We start from the raw sequence: 21,851 nt of genomic DNA on the forward strand, positions 1-21,851 counted from the left end.
AACACCTGATAAGTGAACTGAGTACCATTGTCAACTTACACCCTGTTGCGGTCTACCAAATCTCGCAAATATTTTGTCCCAACTTCTCAATAATTTGTTCTGTCATCGTAGATTTCATAATCACTACTTCCAGCCATTTAGAGAGTGCGTCCACAATCAGAAAGAACAAATGTCCCTCAACTGGACCAGTGTAGTCTATGTGTATCGTCTGCCATGGCTGTGTTGGCCATTCCCACGGATGTAATGGTTGCAGTGGTGGAGTGTTTCTTAGTTTTGCACAGGACTGACATTGCCCACTTTCTCTTTGATTTGACCATCTAATCCTGGCCACCAAAAATAACCATACCAGCTCCTTCGTCATCACCACACCGGGATGACCCTCATGCAGTTGGTCAAGGACTTTATTACACAAGCACAAGGGAATAATCACTCTGATTCCCCGTAATAAAACTTCATTCTGGACTATCAACTCAAGTCTTAATGTAATGTGGGGCTTGTGGTCTAGATTTTTACAATGTACGTCTGTCATTGTTCCTTTCTGGACCATGTTCATCAGCTTCCCCATCACTGGATTGGTTCTTGTGTATCTCTGGAATTGAGATGAAGTCACAGGTACATTATTCATGTGTGAGAAATATAGGATGTTGACAAAAAAAAAATGTCAAGTTCTTGCTTGATTTGTAACGGCATCAGCATTTGCATGTTGCTCTGACTTATGATATTAGATATCGTACGTGTATGCCAATAATATCAAAGACCGTCTCTGCAACCTACTAGCTGCTGAAGAATAAATACCGTTATACGGTCCCAAGATTGCCGCCAAGGGTCAGTGATCCATCAAGAAAGTAATGACGTCCATAAAGGTAGCGGTGAAACCTTTTTACTACAAATAAGATGCTTGGCGTTTCTTTTCCTAACTGAGCGTAATTTGTTTCTGTGCTAGTAAGAGTTCATGAAGCAAATACTATTGGTCGGTCCTCTCCTCAAGGCATAATGTGTGAGACAACTCAGAATTTGATCCATGGATCTCTGAAAAAGAGCAGGAGCAGATGTTATTCCAAATGGAAGTCTTTGGTAATGAAACAGACCGTAATGCGTCATGATAGTGAGTAGAGGCTGTGATTTTGCAACCGAGTTCATTTGTAAATATGCCTATATTTCTGCCCTCCAGAAAGTCCAGCAAATAAGCCTTCAATCGATGGCGATGAATAATGATATGAGTACAATATCGAGTTAATAGTTGTTTTAAAATCTCCACGTATTCTTACTGAGCCATCACGTTTCAAAACAGGAACTATTGGTGTTGCCCAATAACTTGTAGCAGCTCCTGTTTGGACTAGTCTTTCTCGTTCTTCTTCGACTTTTGGCTTGATGGCATATGGTACGGTTCTAGCTTTGAGAGATTTTCGTTGTACTGTTTCTCTTTGATTTTAAGTTGAACTTCAATTCCTGTCATTGAGCTCAGTGAGTCTTAAAACACCGTTTCATATTTACCCAGAAGTTGTTGTCGGCTATTCTTTGAATCCACTAGTTGATTCACTGCTCCCCCGTTGAGTTTAATTTTTCCGAACCAAGATCTACCAAATAAAACGGGAAAATCTCCACGTACAACGTGAAGAGGTAACTTCGCTGTTTGTCCATTTACTTCTACCGTTGCCATATTGCATCTTTTAATGGTACAACTTCTTCTGTGTACGTCCTTACGATCACATTTGATGATTTTAAAGGCTGATGCTTCAACTTCTAATTATAAATAGTCTGAGGTATCAATGATACAGCTGCATCTGTATCCACTTCCGTTTTGATTTGGCTACCATCAAGTCTTGGGAATACCCAGAAACATTGTTCGGATATGTTGTCCTCTGAGGGGTTTTGAACTTGGTCTATTAACTTATAGACACCACTAATCTGTTTAGATGTGGGTTTATTCATTCCCTACCTTTGGGTGTTGGTGATGTTTGCCATGTCCAGCATACTTTGGCAATATGGCCCTTTTTGCCACAGTTCCTGCACTTACTTTCTCTACTCCAGCATTTCCCTGCTGACTGTCCAACCTATGTACATCGATGACACGGTTGTCCCTTTTCAGCCTTGTTTCATGCGGTTTCCAACTTGTGGATCTTTGCTCCAGCCCCTATCTGTGAAGCCTCTTGTTGCTAGCTCCATAGACATGGCAACTTCTACAGCAACTTTGAGAGTTAAATTGCTTACAGTAAGCAACTTCCTCTGAATACCTTAATTGCGGAGTCCGCATACCAGCCTATCCACGAAGGGTATCGTCTAGTGTTGTACCAAGCTCACAGTATTTTGCTAACCTTAAGGACACTACGAATTGTAAACTGCTTTCACCTTCTTCATGAGTATGGTGGTGGAACTGAAACCTTTCTGCAATTAACAACGATCAAGGTGAGAAGTACCCTTCTAGAACCTTTATTAATTTGTTTTAGGCCTTTTCTCACGGCTTCGGTAGATAGAACATAGAATATACAGTGCAGAAGGAGGCCATTCAGCCCATCGAGTTTGTATCGACCCACTTAAGCCCACCCTATCCCCGTAACCCAATAACCCCTCCTAAGGGCAATTTAGCATGGCCAATCCACCTAACCTGCAAATCTTTGGACTGTGGGAGGAAACTGGAGCACCCGGAGAAAACCCACGCAGACACTGGGAGAATGTGCAGATGCCCGCAGACAGTGACCCAGATGAACTAAGTTTTGCAGCAGCATAGTAGTTTTACGCCCTATTGAACTGAGAAATGTTGCAACATTTAGGTCCTCTATGTTTGATTTTCTTTGAGATAAAGTTGAAATCTCCATGCGAGTTCCAAGTCTCACAGTCTTCATCAAATGTATCCATGGTGCCTGTTTTTCCCACCATTCCGGAACTGGCTCCGAGATCTGTACTTCGACCAACCTTCCTCCCTTCCATTTCTTTTTGATGTACGACACAAGAGGTCCCCTAATCCACAATGCAACTAGAATTTTTTCCTTTATGCCTGACTATGGTTTGATGTTTTCCCCAAGTAGTGACTTGTACGGAATCGGAGACCTTTGAATCCCCGTTCCTGTGGCCTGTTTCACTTCGCTACACGCACGGTTCCTGCAGACTAAAATCTACCCACTTCCAACAGCAAACAATTTTCCAAACTGTTCTTATTTGCGGTTGTGCTCCTTTTTTAAAAAAACCTGCAGCGCTGGCAGCTTTTGTTTCGCTTGACGTGTGAGTCTGGTCTTGCTTAACTTTCCTCTGCTCTCGATGCTGTCTTCACTTCACTTGTTTTTTAAGAAGAAATTTAGAGTACCCGATTCTTTTTTCCCCCCATTAAGGAGCAATTTAACATGGGCAATCCACCTACCCTGCACATCTTTTTGGGTTATGGGGGTGAGATCCACGCAGCCTCGGAGAATGTGCAAACTCCACACGGACTGTGGCCCAAGGCTGGGATTGAATCCGGGTCCTCTGCGCCGTGAGGTAGCAGTGCTAACCACTGCACCGCCGTGCCGCCCCCTCCACTTTCCTTGAAGACGATTTTTTGCCTCAGCAATCTATTGCCACAATACCTGTTGCCAGTTTTCTCATTGATTACATTCTGAATGTGCCACAAAGAGAAAAGGTACGAAGGTGCCACACAGGGATTTCTTACAAACACAGTGAGAACTTTATTAGAAGATGTTGCTCATACAACCTAATGTGGGGGAACTAATATTTGACGCTGAAGTCACTACAGATCACGGGATGTGTCAACAGCAGGGATGTATTCTCTGATACATAACAGAGTGGATCCAGGAAACCTGCTCAGAACTCTGTGTTCTGCAGCCCAAATTTAACCCCAGGTACCAAGAACAAACAATTTGCTTCTACTCTTGTAACTTCATTGTGTCTAGTACCAGCAAAACACACCAAGAAACATTTCTGTGTTAATGTACTCTCCCCGCAAGCACTGTGTAATCAAAACAATAATTGTACAAAATACTTGAAAACACAAAGCATTGCACAGATATCCAGTGGAACTGTATGCTTGCAGGGCTAACTCTATCTAACTTAAGAGTCCAGCATGAAAGGCCAGTAATATCACGGTAACAAGAAAACAACACCCCTGTTAAACTGCAGTTGTGACTTTAGTGGATCAACAGCAACAGAATGAATTGTTCAAAAGTAACCTCGTAACAACACAATGTGCATAAAGCAGCTGTCAAGATTTCAGCTGCAGTATTCCAGCAACCAGATCAGGCAAGTAGATACATATCACACAGCAGAATTCTGATTTTCTTTGTTCAAGTTATCCAGCCATCCTAATTATCCATTAACACCCTGACTACAGTGTTGAAACTACCTGATTGTTTTTTTTATTTGTAATTCAGCAGCTTTTCTTTGTGAACAGAACCATTTTGTGCTTTTCATTATTTGTTCTACACTTGACTTCATTCCAGTGCTAATGTATTGCCTTTTTTCTGTCCATCTAGTTTTAATTTGAGACATAATTTAAAAATTCAGTACTTGCACAGTATAACACCAGGGTCAATTGATTTATTCCGGACCTTCATTTTTCTCCTCCAGTTGCAGTTTTCTGAAAGATGAGAATGTTTTGGTGAAATGTATGGCCTCACCTTCAGTCCAGGGCTGTTAAAAGGGCAGTAAAATTAGACAATGTTTTGTGCTTTTCATATTCTGAAGCTTGAATTCCTGAAAATATTACACCGATGTGTAGTTCTGGTATATGCATTGGAATTAAATTAATGTATATTCAACTATCCTTCCTTTCTCACTTCCACATTTGCTCTGGTGAAGGATTTCTTCTTACTTCGCATTTACATGATTCTATGCTGCCCTTCAGCAATGCTATCCAAACTCGCATCAAGTTCCATATGTTTGCTGACAGCACCCAGCTCTACCTCACCACCTCCTCTCTCTCTACCCCTCTGATGTGCCATCAATGAACACACGACGAGTGGTGAACGTAACTGAGGCTTTAATAAACTAAACAGAGAGCCTCCTGGCCTCGGATCCCGAACTGAGGCAGTGGCGGAGACTAGCCACCTTTATACCGAGCCCGGGGGGGGGGGGGGGGGGGGGGGGGGGGGAGGCAGTGGCGGAGACTAGCCACCTTTATACCGATCCGGGGGGGGGGGGGGGGGAGAGGAGAGGGAGGGAGGAGGAGGAGCCTGCAGGCAGTAGTTTACCACATTACATATAATACAGTGGCAGTTTACCACAATACACAGATTATATACTACAGTGGTTCGGACCCAGCAGGGACAAGCCCAGGCATATAATAATACAATACAATACAGTGGTTTACCACATTCATCCCCTGTTTAAAAAAAAGAGTCCACCGGGGGTGAAGTGGACAAAGATCAAGTCTGTCGGGGGCCTTGACCTTCCGCCGTGATCGCCTCAGTCCCGGCTGTGGTGTGGGCACCGGTGTCGAGACATGTGCGTCCGGGAGCGTGTCGTCCTCTTCTTCACTCAGTAGTTGGGCCGGTGGAGGGGGGGCGGTGTGTGGGCGGGGGTGGTGGTGATGGCTGCCGGTGGGCCTGCGGGTGCCAGACCTTGAAGTAGCTGGGTAGTGGTGGAGGGAGAAGGTGTAGGATCGGGGGGTGGTGGTGATGGTCGCTGGGGAACCTGCAGTGCCAAATCCCGGAGGGAGACTGTGTCCTGTCGCCCGTCATGATGTGCCACGTAGGCATATTGTGGATTGGCTAGGAGGAGCATGACCTTCTCGATGAGGGGATCTGTTTTATGGCTCCTCGCATGCTTCCAGAGGGGAACGGGCCTTGGGACTGTCAGCCACGATGGGAGCGAGACCCCGGAGGTGAACCTCCTGGGGAAGGCAAACATACGCTCATGAGGGGTCTCGTTGGTGGCAGTGCACAGGAGCGACCGGATGGAGTGGAGCACATCGGAGAGGACCTCCTGCCAGTGGGAGACTGGGAGACTTCTAGACCGTAGGGCCAGGAGGACGGCCTTCCAGACCGTCGCGTTCTCCCTCTCCACCTGTCCGTTGCCCCGGGGGTTGTAGCTGGTCGTCCTGCTGGAGGCGATGCCCTTGCTGAGCAGGAACTGACGCAACTCGTTGCTCATGAAGGAGGAACCCCGATGGCTATGGATGTAGGTGGGGAACCCGAACAAGGTGAAAAGACTGTGCAGGGCCTTGATGACGGTGGCAGAGGTCATGTCGGAGCATGGGATCGCAAAGGGGAATCTTGAGTATTCGTCAACGATGTTGAGGAAGTACACGTTACGGTCAATGGAGGGGAGGGGCCCTTTGAAATCGTACTGAGGCACTCAAAGGGGCAAGAGGCCCGTCGACAAAATTATGACGGGCATAGACAGAGTGGATAGTCAGAGCCTTTTTCCCAGGGTAGAGGGGTCAATTACTAGGGCGCATAGGTTTAAGGTGCGAGGGGCAAGGTTTAGAGGAGATGTACGAGGCAAGTTTTTTTACACAGATGCTAGTGGGTGCCTCGAACTCGCTGCCGGAGGAGGTGGTGGAAGCAGGGACGATAGTGACATTTAAGGGGCATCTTGACATACATGAATAGGATGGGAATAGAGGAATACGGACCCAGGAAGTGTAGAAGATTTTAGTTTAGATGGGTAGCATGGTCGGCACAGGCTTGGAGGGCCGAAGGACCTGTTCCTGTACTGTACTTTTCTTTGTTCTTTGAGAGGCCTTTACCAGGTGTGCTCTGTCTGGCCGATAGAAGTGACTTTTGGTCATCTAACCTAATATCGCCAGATATGGAATGTGGTTTTGTGTCAATTTTTGTTTGATAACTCACCCTGAAGTACTTTGGGATGTTTTGTCAATTTACTATGGCTGGGATTTTCTAGAGCCCCCCCCCCGGTGGGGGGAGGGGTGGTCCAAGTCGTCATTGACAGGATCGGAAAATCCCAGCTGTGTGAGTAATAAAAAGGGAAAAAAGTAGATTGCGTGAACTAGCAAAAAATAAAATAAAAACCGTAAGAGATTGTACAAGTATATAAAAAGGAAGAGGGTAGCTGAAATAGACGTTGGTCCCCTTAGAGGATGAGAATGGGGAACAAACATAGGAAACTAAGGGAGTGGATGCGACTTGGACAAATATTTTGTACGACTTTGTGGTAGAAGAGTTTAAAAGCATCCCAATAATAGTAGAAAATGAATGGACAAAAGGGAGCAAATAACTTTAAATAATCACTATCACAAGAAAAAAATAATGGGACAACTAATTTATGCCCAAGCTGAGCAGGAATTTCTTCTCAGAGGGTTGCAAATCTTTGGTATTCTCTACCCCATGAACTGTAGTGGCTGAGCCATTGAATATAGGATTGAGATAGACATCTCAAAGTGTAGCTGATGCTTCCTCTTCTGGGGCATTCTACAACAAGAGGTCATAATTTTAGGATAAGAGGGAGTAAATTCAGGAAAAACTACTTCTCCCAAAGGGTCGTTAATCTATGGAATTCGCTACCCCAGCGTGCGGTGGATGCTGGGACAGTGAGTAAGTTTAAGGAGGAGTTAGACAGATTTTTAATTGGTCAAGAGTTGAAGGGTTACGGAGAACGGCAGGATGGTGGAGTTAAGGCCAGGATCAGATCGGCCCTGATCAAATGGTGGAGCAGAGTTGATGGGCCAAATGGCCTAATTCTGCTCTGATATCTTATGAACTTCTGAGGGGGGAAATTGGGAGTAGAGGCTAAGATCAGATCAGCCACGATCCAATGGCAAAGCAGGCAAGAAAGGCTTCGTGGCTTGACCTGCTCCTATTCTCAAAGGCTCTATATAAATGCATATTGTTGTTTTTGTTCAGAAAAATAAAATCTGGTTAAATAATAACCAATGAGTGTATGTTGCTTAATTTTCTTCTGGTTGCTGTTTTACAGAGGACGTAAAACTTTTAAAATTTTAAACATATTAATTATTTGTCTGCTCATAACACAAAATATTGTTTCGAACTGTATGTATTATGAATATACATTGAGTTATTTGTGAGTTTAAAATCTTATTTAGACATGAATATTGCTTAAAACTGGCAAATGCGCATAATTGTAAGTACGTTCATCCTTTTCTTTTACAGAGGGGCGTTTGCATCTCCAGGATATCCCTTCCATAACCAGCAGAGGGCACCTGGAGGCTACCCCAGATCTGGTAGTGGACTCTTCCTACTACAGCAACTTTTATCAGCCATCTCTCTATCCAGCTTACTACAACAATTTATACAACTATCCCCAGTACCAGGTGGCGGTGGCAGGAGATTCACCTGCTTCAGACGTCAGCTCCACACTGGGAGGGACAACTGTGAAAAACAGCCTTCGGGGCCTCTCTGCATCATTAGTGTCTGGTCAGACAGGAAACCAGTGGCAGGTAGGATGGACATTGATTCCTCGTGACAAAATAATTTTATTGTCATTTTGCTAATGAGTATAAGTATTAGAACGTATAAACATATGAATAAGCCGACAATTGTAACAATAAAAGAAGGCAGTAAAATGCTGATTGTGTGAAACAATGGTTTGTGTAAGGAGATTTGGGGTATTTTTTCTGACCTTTTTCCACAGGGCACATCGATATCTCAGCTACAATGTTGAGGATAAAAGGAGTGGAATCTGATAGGTTTCAAGCCGTTTATATGCCTTTGGATATCTGGAACTCCCCCTGCAGGCTGGGCCTGGAAGAGTGCTGGACATCGCCACATTCATTGAATGGAAATGAGGGTCTGGAAGTGTCCCAGACACTTTTATTTTAGTTTATTTTCTGAAATTGGTCCAAAACGCCCCCCACTGTGGGGTATTTCTAGAAACCAGCAGAGGCCTTGTGCGAGGACCCCTCACCAACTGGAGGCACAGAGTCCTGGAGGTGTACAGTGCAGAAAAGGGCCTTCGGTCCATGAAGTCTGCATTGAAAAGACTACCCCATATCTCGCGCCAATCCCGTTTATCAACACTTGTCCTGTATACTTGAATGTGTTGGTGTTTCAAGAACTCATCCAAGTATTTTTTAAAGGTGTGTGTTGGGGGGGGGGGCGGGGGGGGGGGGGGGGGGGGTGTTCCCATATATCAATGACCATCTGATCTTCAGGCAGTTGCAATAGTAACCAGAAGCCCTGAATCCCACAGCTATAGGCTAGCGTTTGGGTCTGTTTCTTCCCCAGTTTTCTATTGCTAGGTGAGATCAAGACATGCAAACATCAGAGGAATATTGGGGATGAGAGTACAAATGCATTATATTAAAGACCCAAGCCACCAGGTTTGGCTGAGTTTGGTCTGGAAAGGCACAATGCTGAACAGGGTGGGAGAGAGGACCAGGAACTGTGTCTTTTGTGTTACTAGACATGTAAAAAAATGTTTAAAAGTGTCCTTTTAGTCCTTTAAATTAAAGGAAGCATTTTGAAGTAGTACTATTAAATTAATTTCACATTGTTTAGTTTAGATATGTTAAACTTTGATCTTTCTTTTTTTTTTTATTAAATATTTTATTGAAAATTTTTGGTCAACCAACACAGTACATTGTGCATCCTTTACACAATATTATAACAACACAAATAACAATGACCTATTTTATAAACAAAAAATGAATAAATAATAAATAACAAAAATGAAAACTAGCCCTAATTGGCAACTGCCTTGTCACAAGTAACACTCTCCAAAAATATAATTTAACAGTCCAATATATAATTATCTGTAGCAACGACCTATACATACGATACAGTATATATTAACAACCCTGAGAGTCCTTCTGGTTCCCCCCCCCCCCCCCCGATCCTGGGCTGCTGCTGCTGCCTTCTTTTTCCCATTCCGTCTATCTTTCTGCGAGGTATTCGACGAACGGTTGCCACCGCCTGGTGAACCCTTGAGCCGACCCCCTAAGGACGAACTTAATCCGCTCTAGCTTTATAAACCCCGCCATGTCATTTATCCAGGTCTCCACCCCCGGGGGCTTGGCTTCTTTCCACATTAGCAATATCCTGCGCCGGGCTACTAGGGACGCAAAGGCCAAAACATCGGCCTCTCTCGCCTCCTGCACTCCGGCTCTTGTGCAACCCCAAATATAGCCAACCCCCAGCTTGGTTCGACCCGGACTCCTACTACTTTTGAAAGCACCTTTGTCACCCCCATCCAAAACCCCTGTAGTGCCGGGCATGACCAAAACATATGGGTATGATTCGCTGGGCTTCTCGAGCACCTCGCACACCTATCCTCCACCCCAAAAAATTTACTGAGCCGTGCTCCAGTCATATGTGCCCTGTGTAATACCTTAAACTGAATCAGGCTTAGCCTGGCACACGAGGACGACGAGTTTACCCTGCTTAGGGCATCTGCCCACAGCCCCTCCTCGATCTCCTCCCCCAGCTCTTCTTCCCATTTCCCTTTTAGTTCATCTACCATAGTCTCCCCTTCGTCCCTCCTTTCCCTATATATATCTGACACCTTACCATCCCCCACCCATGTCTTTGAGATCACTCTGTCCTGCACCTCTTGTGTCGGGAGCTGCGGGAATTCCCTCACCTGTTGCCTCGCAAAAGCCCTCAGTTGCATATACCTGAATGCATTCCCTTGGGGCAACCCATATTTCTCGGTCAGCGCTCCCAGACTCGCGAACTTCCCATCCACAAACAGATCTTTCAGTTGCGTTATTCCTGCTCTTTGCCACATTCCATATCCCCCATCCATTCCCCCCGGGGCAAACCTATGGTTGTTTCTTATCGGGGACCCCCCCAAGGCTCCAGTCTTTCCCCTATGCCGTCTCCACTGTCCCCAAATCTTCAGTGTAGCCACCACCACCGGGCTTGTGGTGTAGTTCCTCGGTGAGAACGGCAATGGGGCTGTCACCATAGCCTGTAGGCTAGTCCCCCTACAGGACGCCCTCTCTAATCTCTTCCACGCCGCTCCCTCCTCCTCTCCCATCCACTTACTCACCATTGAAATATTAGCGGCCCAATAATACTCACTTAGGCTCGGTAGTGCCAGCCCCCCCCTATCCCTGCTACGCTGTAAGAATCCCTTCCTCACTCTCGGGGTCTTCCCGGCCCACACAAAACCCATGATGCTCTTTTCAATCCTTTTAAAAAAAGCCTTCGTAATCACCACCGGGAGGCACTGAAACACAAAGAGGAATCTCGGGAGGACCACCATCTTAACCGCCTGCACCCTCCCTGCCATTGACAGGGATACCATATCCCATCTCTTGAAATCCTCCTCCATCTGTTCCACCAACCGCGTTAAATTTAACCTATGCAATGTGCCCCAATTCTTAGCTATCTGGATCCCCAGGTAACGAAAGTCCCTTGTTACCTTCCTCAACGGTAGGTCCTCTATTTCTCTACTCTGCTCCCCTGGATGCACCACACACAACTCACTTTTCCCCATGTTCAATTTATACCCTGAAAAATCCCCAAACTCCCCAAGTATCCGCATTATTTCTGGCATCCCCTCCGCCGGGTCCGCCACGTATAGTAGCAAATCGTCCGCATACAAAGATACCCGGTGCTCTTCTCCTCCCCTAAGTACTCCCCTCCACTTCTTGGAACCCCTCAACGCTATCGCCAGGGGCTCAATCGCCAGTGCAAACAATAATGGGGACAGAGGGCATCCCTGCCTTGTCCCTCTATGGAGCCGAAAATATGCAGATCCCCGTCCATTCGTGACCACGCTCGCCACTGGGGCCCTCTCCAACAGCTGCACCCATCTAACATACCCCTCTCCAAAACCAAATCTCCTCAACACCTCCCACAAATAATCCCACTCCACTCTATCAAATGCTTTCTCGGCATCCATCGCCACTACTATCTCCGTTTCTCCCTCTGGTGGGGCCATCATCATTACCCCTAACAACCTCCGTATATTCGTGTTCAGCTGTCTCCCCTTCACAAACCCAGTTTGGTCCTCATGGACCACCCCCGGGACACATTCCTCTATTCTCATTGCCATTACCTTGGCCAGGACCTTGGCATCTACATTTAGGAGGGAAATAGGTCTATAGGACCCGCATTGTAGCGGGTCCTTTTCCTTCTTTAAGAGAAGCGATATCGTTGCTTCAGACATAGTCGGGGGCAGTTGTCCCCTTTCCTTTGCCTCATTAAAGGTCCTCGTCAGTACCGGGGCGAGCAAGTCCACATATTTTCTGTAGAATTCGACTGGGAATCCATCCGGTCCCGGGGCCTTTCCCGCCTGCATGCTCCTAATTCCTTTCACCACTTCTTCTACCTCGATCTGTGCTCCCAGTCCCACCCTTTTCTGCTCTTCCACCTTGGGAAATTCCAGCCGATCCAAGAAGCCCATCATTCTCTCCCTCCCATCCGGGGGTTGAGCTTCATATAATTTTTTATAAAATGTCTTGAACACTCCATTCACTCTCTCCGCTCCCCGCTCCATCTCTCCTTCCTCATCCCTCACTCCCCCTATTTCCCTCGCTGCTCCCCTTTTCCTCAATTGGTGTGCCAGCAACCTGCTCGCCTTCTCCCCATATTCGTACTGTACACCCTGTGCCTTCCTCCATTGTGCCTCTGCAGTGCCTGTAGTCAGCAAGTCAAATTCTACATGTAGCCTTTGCCTTTCCCTGTACAGTCCCTCCTCCGGTGCTTCCGCATATTGTCTGTCCACCCTCAAAAGTTCTTGCAGCAACCGCTCCCGTTCCTTACTCTCCTGCTTCCCTTTATGTGCCCTTATTGATATCAGCTCCCCTCTAACCACCGCCTTCAACGCCTCCCAGACCACTCCCACCTGGACCTCCCCATTATCATTGAGTTCCAAGTACTTTTCAATGCACCCCCTCACCCTTAGACACACCCCCTCATCTGCCATTAGTCCCATGTCCATTCTCCAGGGTGGGCGCCCTCCTGTTTCCTCCCCTATCTCCAAGTCCACCCAGTGTGGAGCGTGATCCGAAATGGCTATAGCCGTATACTCCGTTCCCCTCACCTTCGGGATCAATGCCCTACCCAGCACAAAAAAGTCTATTCGCGAGTAGACTTTATGGACAGAGGAGAAAAACGAGAACTCCTTACTCCTAGGTCTGCTAAATCTCCACGGGTCTACACCTCCCATCTGCTCCATAAAATCTTTAAGTACCTTGGCTGCTGCCGGCCTCCTTGCAGTCCTGGACTTCGACCTATCCAGCCCTGGTTCCAACACCGTATTAAAATCTCCCCCCATTATCAGCTTTCCCATCTCTAGGTCCGGAATGCGTCCTAGCATCCGCCTCATAAAATTGGCATCATCCCAGTTCGGGGCATATACGTTTACCAAAACCACAGTCTCCCCCTGTAGTTTGCCACTCACCATCACGTATCTGCCCCCGTTATCCGCCACTATAGCCTTTGCCTCGAACATTACCCGCTTCCCCACTAATATAGCCACCCCCCGGTTTTTCGCATCTAGCCCCGAATGGAACACCTGCCCCACCCATCCTTTGCGTAGCCTAACCTGGTCTATCAGTTTCAGGTGCGTTTCCTGTAACATAACCACATCTGCCTTAAGTTTCTTAAGGTGTGCGAGTACCCGTGCCCTCTTTATCGGCCCGTTCAGCCCTCTCACGTTCCACGTGATCAGCCGAGTTGGGGGGCTTCCTACCCCCCCCCCCCCTTGTCGATTAGCCATCACCTTTTTCCAGCTCCTCACCCGGTTCCCACGCAGCTGTATCTCCCCCAGGCGGTGCCCTCCCGCCCATCCTCTCCCATACCAGCTCCCCCCTCTCCCCAGCAGCAGCAACCCAGTAATCCCCCCCTCCCACCCCCCCGCTAGATCCCCCGCTAGCGTAATTACTCCCCCCATGTTGCTCCCAGAAGTCAGCAAACTCTGGCTGACCTCGGCTTCCCCCCGTGACCTCGGCTCGCACCGTGCGACGCCCCCTCCTTCCTGCTTCTCTATTCCCGCCATGATTATCATAGCGCGGGAACCAAGCCCGCGCTTCTCCCTTGGCCCCGCCCCCAATGGCCAACGCCCCATCTCCTCCACCTCCCCTCCTCCCCCCATCACCACCTGTGGGAGAGAGAAAAGTTACCGCATCGCAGGATTAGTACATAAAACCCCTCTTTGCCCCCCACATTTGCCCCACCACTTTGTTCGAACGTTCTTTTTAATAACCCGCTCATTCCAGTTTTTCTTCCACAATAAAAGTCCACGCTTCATCCGCCGTCTCAAAGTAGTGGTGCCTCTCTCGATATGTGACCCACAGTCTTGCCGGTTGCAGCATTCCAAATTTTATCTTCTTTTTATGAAGCACCGCCTTGGCCCGATTAAAGCTCGCCCTCCTTCTCGCCACCTCCGCACTCCAGTCTTGATAAACGCGGATCACCGCGTTCTCCCATTTACTACTCCGAGTTTTCTTCGCCCATCTAAGGACCATTTCTCTATCCTTAAAACGGAGGAATCTCACCACTATGGCTCTGGGAATTTCTCCTGCTCTCGGTCCTCGCGCCATCACTCGGTATGCTCCCTCCACCTCCAACGGACCTGCCGGGGCCTCCGCTCCCATTAACGAGTGCAGCATCGTGCTCACATATGCCCCGACGTCCGCTCCCTCCACACCTTCAGGAAGACCAAGAATCCTCAGGTTGTTCCTCCTTGCGTTGTTTTCCAGTGCCTCCAACCTTTCCACACATCGTTTCTGGTGTGCCTCCTGCGTCTCCGTCTTCACCACCAGGCCCTGTATATCGTCCTCATTCTCGGCTGCCTTTGCCTTCACGACCCGAAGCTCCCGCTCCTGGGTCTTTTGTTCCTCCTTTAGCCCTTCGATCGCCTGTAGTATCGGGGCCAACAGCTCTTTCTTCATTTCCTTTTTGATCTCTTCCACACAGCATTTCAAGAACTCTTGTTGTTCAGGGCCCCATGTTAAACTGCCACCTTCCGACGCCATCTTGGTTTTTGCTTGCCTTCCTTGCCGCTGTTCTAAAGGATCCACTGCAATCTGGCCACTTCCCTCTCCTTTTTCCATCCGTATCCAGGGGGGATTCCCTTCTGGTTTACCGCACAGTGTTTTTAGCCGTCAAAATTGCCGTTGGGGCTCCTATCAAGAGCCCAAAAGTCCGTTTCACAGGGAGCTGCCGAAATGTGCGACTCAGCTGGTCATCGCCGCACCCGGAAGTCAACTTTGATCTTTCTAATTCAACTGCCCACTCTACATCTGTTCATCCAGTTGTACCTCTACCTCAACGAGCCTTTTGTTTTCTCGCTTTGTTTTAATTTAGATTCTCTCTCACACACACACTCCTCCCCACTCTACCTTGTGCTATCCATAACAATGTAAGCACTGTTTGGTCTCTTCAGCCAATATAAGGAAAGGTATATTGCAAATTGTCAGTTTCTCCGACAGGATCTCAGGAGGGCCTTACTGAGAGGCTTTAGGTTAAAAACTTAGAACATGAAAATTCATAGGAGGAATTAATTTGCTCCCACTCCAAGGCACAGAAGGAGCAATTTTAACCTGGCAAAATGGGTTTATTGGGGTGGGGAGATGTGTAAACATTTTTAAAAAAAAAATCTCAATCTCTCCACCAATCTGCCAATTTCTCAACTGAGCACAGATGGGATGGGGTTAATTGCGGGTAACCAACCCATTTCCAGGAGGAATGTTAATTAACTCAATATTTTAGTGGGCCAGGAGCCTTGTTTTGAATCTGCCGTACAAGTTCAACCCTGGCTGGCCAGATTTTGCAGGCCGCGGTAGTCCAGAGCTCAGTGGAGACAAGGCAAAGCTAAATGTTCTTGCAGCACAGCTTGTAGGCCAGGAATAGCAAGAATGCTTCCTCCAGCCCACCCACTCCATGCCGTCTGACCCGTGCTGGGGCATTAGAACTTGCTCTCCCCCCCCCCCTCTCTCTCCCCTCTCCTCTCCCTAAATCCAGCACTCCCGCTAATGTGCCAGACTCCTTTTCTGCAATGTATTTCATGCCTGACAGGGAACCAGGTCTGTTGATCAGTTTGCCTTTGTTTGGGGAATCTATTGGGAAAATAAATAGATGCACAGTGTGGAGTTAAAACTTCAGCGCATCCCAACCAGAACTCCATCCCATCTCTCCACATTACCGATGTAACCTACCACTATTATTGGCAAGGCCGTTGTGTTTGATTACCAATCAGCCGTACATTGCTTCCTTGTTTTATTAGTGAATGTTTGACTACAAATTCTGTCAATGCTCATCGGTAGTTCTGCATAGAACCCATGTAATTCCTATGTACTAATGACTTGTTATCTGTATAATGATTGAGTGCTAAACCAGTACTTAAAAATATAAACAGTGTGCTAATTTCACACCGTTTAACATTCCTATTATTTGCTTTTGACTCATGGACGGAGACAAGTTTGTTAAAAACAAGTTGCCATTGTCAGACCTTACATTGCATATCTGAGTGAAAGGGTTTATTTATGTTGCATATGTTTTCATTTTCAGAGAAATGAAAGTGATGAGAAGGTATGTACTCATGTTTTTCCAATTTATTATTCTCTGCCCAGCAATTTCTCACCTCTCAATTTTTCAAAATGCTTTCAGACCTTGATTCTTCTGAGTATTTTTGTCCATGTGCTTCAGCTGCATGTACTAATTTTATGTTTCTCTTCATTTTGTGCTTTTTAAACCTTGTCTTTTACCAAGGTTCGCCTGGACATCTGTAGCTGAGCCACACTAAATATGACTTTCAACATTGTGGGCACGATTCAACAAATTGGGAACAAAGGCCCATAGCAAGCGCGTTTAGCCGCTTGTTTCCCGGCGACTTGCGTTGTATAAGATGCCTCAACGGTGAACGGGTGGTCGAGGCCCCGTTTTGTACACTGAAGTGCTCCGCTCGCCAGAACACCCCAGTGTAGCAAGAGATCGGGATGCTATTTTTAAATGGCGTCCCGATGTCCGAGGCCCCTGAAGTGAGCTCTGACCCCACACCCATGCACGGCACCCCTGGCCTGATCCTGCGTGCACAGAAAATGCCAGCTTGGCATCTTGGCAGTGCCACCTGGGCATCTTGGCAGTACCAGGCTGGCACTCAGGTGGGGGTCTCCCGGCTTTTATCAGTCACCTGCGCCGTCGTGAGCTGACTTTCAGGTGCAGCGTGGCAATTGGATCGCGCTCTGTGGTTCCTCCTTGCATTAGCACTGCAGGACATGTCATGTAAATATTATAACAAATGAAAGGCCCTGAATACGTTACAGGTGGAATTTCTGGCTAAACCACACACGCATCAGCAGTATTATTGACAAATCACAGGCATTGCACCTAGAATATGTTGACCTATATAACCAGTGCTGTATGCCATAAAATTAATTTTCCTTTGAGTTTCAAGAAAGGTATTGAATTGTAATAGGTGGTAGGTGGGAACTGGTTAGTAGTCTGAATTCTGGGCATTAAGGCCCCTCAGAGAGGATCCTGCCTTTGTTAAAATAGCAACCAGAAAAGCTTCATACACACTCACTTCCTCGTTAATGCTGCACCCTATTCAGTGTCCTGGAACAGTCAGTTTGCTGTCGCTCTCAAAAGGAAGAGCACACACTGGGAAAACTGTAACAAAAATACTCCAAACAAAATGTTCGAGCTTTGACAAATTGTACAGGAAAAGTGTTAATGGGCTGAGGCAATTGCTGAATAGTAAAACCCAGTGCAGCGCTCAAAGAAGAAAGACAGGATTGTGCTGATTGGTCGCTGAAGAACTCTAACCTGACCAGAGGAACAACTGGGAAACTCTGCAAAATTGTGTCTGATGTCAAAACATCCACCGTGGATTCACACAGTAAGTTCTGATTGTATTTACTTTATCTGCGATAACTCAGGCAATAAAGCAATGCACGTGAACGTAATGTACAAAGCACCAAAATCATACAAAAAATTCTCAAAACACATGTAAATTGTGCTCTTTAATATTTTTCAGGGTTACTTTGCTTCCCAGCGTATGCACATAAAACTAATGGTTTATGTTTGCTACCCATCTTTGTGTTCACGGATAGATCTCAATCAATTAGGGGCAGCACGGGAGCACAAGTGACTAGCACTGTGGCTTCACAGCGCCAGGGTCCCAGGTTCGATTCCCCGCTGGGACACTGTGTGGAGTCTGCACGTTCTCCCCGTGCCTGCGTGGGTTTCCTCCGGGTGCTTTGGTTTCCTCCTACAGTCTAAAGACATGCATGTTAGATGGATTGGACATGCCAAATTGCCCTTAGTGTCCAAAAAGGTTAGGAGGGGTTATTGGGTTACGGGGATAGGTAGGAAGTGAGGGCTGAAGTGGTTCGGTGCAGACTCGATGGACCAAATGGCCTTCTGCACTGTATGTTCTATGTTCTAAACTAATTCCAGTCATTTATTATAGAGACCATGAATATTGTGGAGAGCACTGTGGATGTACAAGAACCCATTCATGCTGTTTCTACAGGGCTTCTCCTTGAATTACAGAGAGAGATCAGGCCCATCCCACTTAGATACTTCTCTGAGGGGTCTGGCGATGAGGAAGATTTGCTGTCTGGAGACAACAAAATGTTTCCGTTTGGGGGAGGGTATTTCAGAACCAACTGCTGAGTGCTTAAAAAGCCAGCTGTCGCCAGATTCTCTACATGACGTACGGAAACGTCTCAAACTTCTAGATGACCCGTCATCCATTGAGGCAGATTCTGGTACCATTGCAAGAATGTCACATTGGAGAATATGTCCCTTCTGCAGCATTTCTTTTACAGTGACACTGCAAATACCAGCTTGAACTGCGTGATGTTATGAAGTTGGGCTGGGCATGATTGACTGAGCTGCCTCGTCCAACTGCTCATTACAATGGCTGTGCTCCCCTTGGTATCTCCGTGCAGCTAGATCATTAACTTAGAGCCCAATTTTTTCCTCATGTCTTTGGTAGCCTCTTTTCTGTTTGGGGTTTTTCAAATATTGGAGCTTTCACCATTGTGGACCATCTCTTTCTGTGGCAGAACTAGAACTGCCTTTGGACTGTCCATCGATGGTGCTTTTGCTCATGAGGGTACAACCATATATTATTAGGGTAGAGATGGCTCTATTCACACTGGAAAGTGAGCTTGTGACAGATAAAGCTGTTCCCCATATTGAGTCCAGGAGTCTCCCAAATACAAGAACAGTAGAGCTATCGGAGGTTAAATTGTGCTATGTAACACATGTTCTTCAGGTGTTACGTCGGCTTCTAAGGAACCAAAATGTCAGGCAGGAGGTTGATGTACAGTTCTGACTGGAGCGCTACTGCCTACGATATTGGGAAGGGACAAACAGGACATCATTTATCCAAAACGCCTGAAGCAGATGATAGTTCTTTTGTATACACAAATGCAGGGCCTCACACCTGCTTTAGCTTCCTGCTGCAGCTTTGGTTTACCCTGACGCAGCTGGTGCCAGTCTCCAGGAAAACTAATTCACAACATGGGGCAAGTAAAATAAAAAGTGGGCCGATCACGTGACGTGAGCGTGGAAGCGGTCGTGTTTCAGGGAGATTTGGCTCTGCTCATCCATTAATCCGTCATTTTATCCTTGTGCGCACTTCATGTTCGTCTTTTTCTAGGTTACATGGCATGTGCTGTTTCCCTGAAAGTCCCTGATTGGTGTTACCGTAAGAGCTGGGGTAAAATGTTGAAATCCTCATTTGTTTCTGGTGTTCGGAGTGGGCTTGGCTGGGCCTTAGCTTGCAGTGATGTAGTTGCAGCTAAGGGGACCTTCACCCTCGTGGTGCTGCATGCACCTGGATGATGGCACAAAGATTGGCCTCAATTCTCCAATCAATGCCGCTCAATATGACGGCCCGATACCAAGATTCCATCGGAATCCAGTGAGCTCTTTACCCCATGCATAAATTAGCATGGTAAAGGCGAGAAACCCGCATACTGTACCTAGCGCCAGAGAGACCAGGCGTGATTCTCCGCAGGTGGGAGCTCTTAGGCTCCGGAATGGAGAATCCCGACTTGTCTTGCCTAAGACGTTGGCTGTATGGTTCAGGTCGTTAAAGCTCACTTTAAAGAATTGCGGGGACTTTTATGATAGTGGTGGAGGCGCATGAGAAGCTTCTGGCACTTGAAAGAGCACTTTCCCTGGTGAAGGCCCGCCTTCGTGTTGTGAAAATCTTGTTGCGTGGTGTGTCGTTCATCCTGTCTGGTTCGGGAGAGGGGAACTGGGCAGGATGTGCCTCTGAATCCGGCCCCTGAGAGAAGTGAAAGACAAGTTCCCGATTGTGTTTGTAAATTGGTTGCCATGTTTTGGTAATCTTGATTTGAAGGTTGGATGTATTAGATTCGATGGAGCACAGCGTGTCCTGTCTTCGAAGGCGCCGGTCGGTTTGGCACACCGATCGTTGATCCCTTGTGCCCTGTTCTCGATGCTTGTCATGAGGGGCTGGGAAAGGCCGAGCCCGCCTGTTCATTCCCCCCGGCTGGGGTCTTGGTTTTGGACTGCCTGACTCTCTGAAAAATGGTGTGGTGTCTTGTGCTTTGAATGTTGAATCCTTGGGAGATCCTGAAGAGTGCTCATTGATCCTGACTTATGCTCAATCTTTACATGGAATATATCTTTATCCTAGAAATTGCCCTGTGGTTCTGTTATCCTGGCTGTTGCTCCCAGTTGATCATGTTATTGATTTTTTGTTGCTGTCTTTTTTCCTGCAGAGAGTTGCGAAATGTGAGCATGATGTCCTGTATCATTGATTATTCTGATCTAGCAGAATCCTATTGAGTCAATTATGAAGAATATGGGGCGAAATTCTCCGACCCCCGCCGGTTGGCGGGCTCCCCCGCGCGATTCTCCGGCCCGGATGGGCCGAAGTCCCGGCGCTAAAATGCCTGTCCCGCCGGCGTAGATTAAACCATCTACCTTACTGGCGGGACAAGGCGGCGCGGGCGGGCTCCGGGGTCCTCGGGGGGGGCGCGGGGCGATCTGACCCCGGGGAGTGCCCCCACGGTGGCCTGGTCCGCGATCGGGGCCCACCGATCCGCAGGCGGGCCTGTGCCGTGGGGGCACTCTTTCCCTTCCGCCTCCGCAACGGTCTCCACCATGGCGGAGGCGGAAGAGACTCCCTCCACTGCGCATGCGTGGGAAACTGTCAGCGGCCGCTGACGCTCCCACGCATGCGCCGCCCGGAGATGTCATTTCCGCGCCAGCTGGCGGGGCACCAAAGGCCCTTTCCGCTAGCTGGCGGGGCGGAAATTCGTCCGGCGCCGACCTAGCCCCTTTGGGCGCCAGTCGGCGGACATCGCGCCGTTCTGGAGAATTTCGCCCATGATTTGTGCAGATTACCCCTTTTCATTATTGGGGAGGATGAGTGCGACCGGGTTGGATGGTTGGATTGGTAAGGTTAGTTCAGTCCTCAGTTAGATTGTGGATAGCACCCCAGTTAGAGCTAATCTGTTTCAGGTTAATTTTTCTTTTTGGCATTCATTATTTATTTTGTTTCTTTTTAAATTATTGAATTTAAGAATCCATGGGCGCAATCTAACCGAAATGCAAAAGAGTCCTGTGTCCAGCGCCTTTAGCCGGGGGTTTCCCGGCGCGCGCAGCGCCAAGAAACACCATGCTATTTAAAGAGATTTTGTCGCAATTTGGGGCCCCCGGTCGCCGGAGAATCGCGCAAAGGCATTGCCGGTCTGATGCCCCATTCTCCGCCCCCGCGCCGGGCGCGATTGCGGCACGGGGGCTCGGGAGAATCCCGGCCCATCTCTTTACCCCAATGACCTCGGTAGATTCCTTTATCATTGGGAGGACTGGGTTTCTTCTTCTGACTCTCCCTTGAGGTTGAGTTTTCCCCCCTTTGTTTTACTGTGCTTGGGTCTCTCTCTCTCTCGGTTGGATTCAGAATGCGTGTGTGGCATTCGGCTCCCATTCCCATGTTGGCTGGGAGACCCCGCTGGTTTGATCCAAATCTGAACTTTTCACTGCCAGTCCTATCCTTGCATT

General features: G+C 47.6%; 1 protein-coding gene across 3 annotated transcripts in view; it reads left to right on the plus strand.

Moving 5' to 3' along the window:
- The window catches only part of dmrt1 (doublesex and mab-3 related transcription factor 1), a 181,830-nt gene that overhangs the window by 90,099 nt on the left and 69,880 nt on the right, over window positions 1-21,851 (plus strand). For all 3 annotated transcript variants that reach the window (XR_011949144.1, XM_072516877.1, XM_072516878.1), the window contains exons 3-4: window positions 8,061-8,347; window positions 16,371-16,391. Coding sequence is in view for 2 of the 3 variants with exons in the window: in XM_072516877.1 (XP_072372978.1) it covers window positions 8,061-8,347; window positions 16,371-16,391 (308 nt within the window). In the remaining variant the exon portion in view is untranslated. The remainder of the gene's footprint in view (window positions 1-8,060; window positions 8,348-16,370; window positions 16,392-21,851) is intronic.

Source organism: Scyliorhinus torazame, chromosome 9 (genome assembly GCF_047496885.1).
Source record: "Scyliorhinus torazame isolate Kashiwa2021f chromosome 9, sScyTor2.1, whole genome shotgun sequence".
Lineage (NCBI taxonomy): Eukaryota > Metazoa > Chordata > Chondrichthyes > Carcharhiniformes > Scyliorhinidae > Scyliorhinus > Scyliorhinus torazame.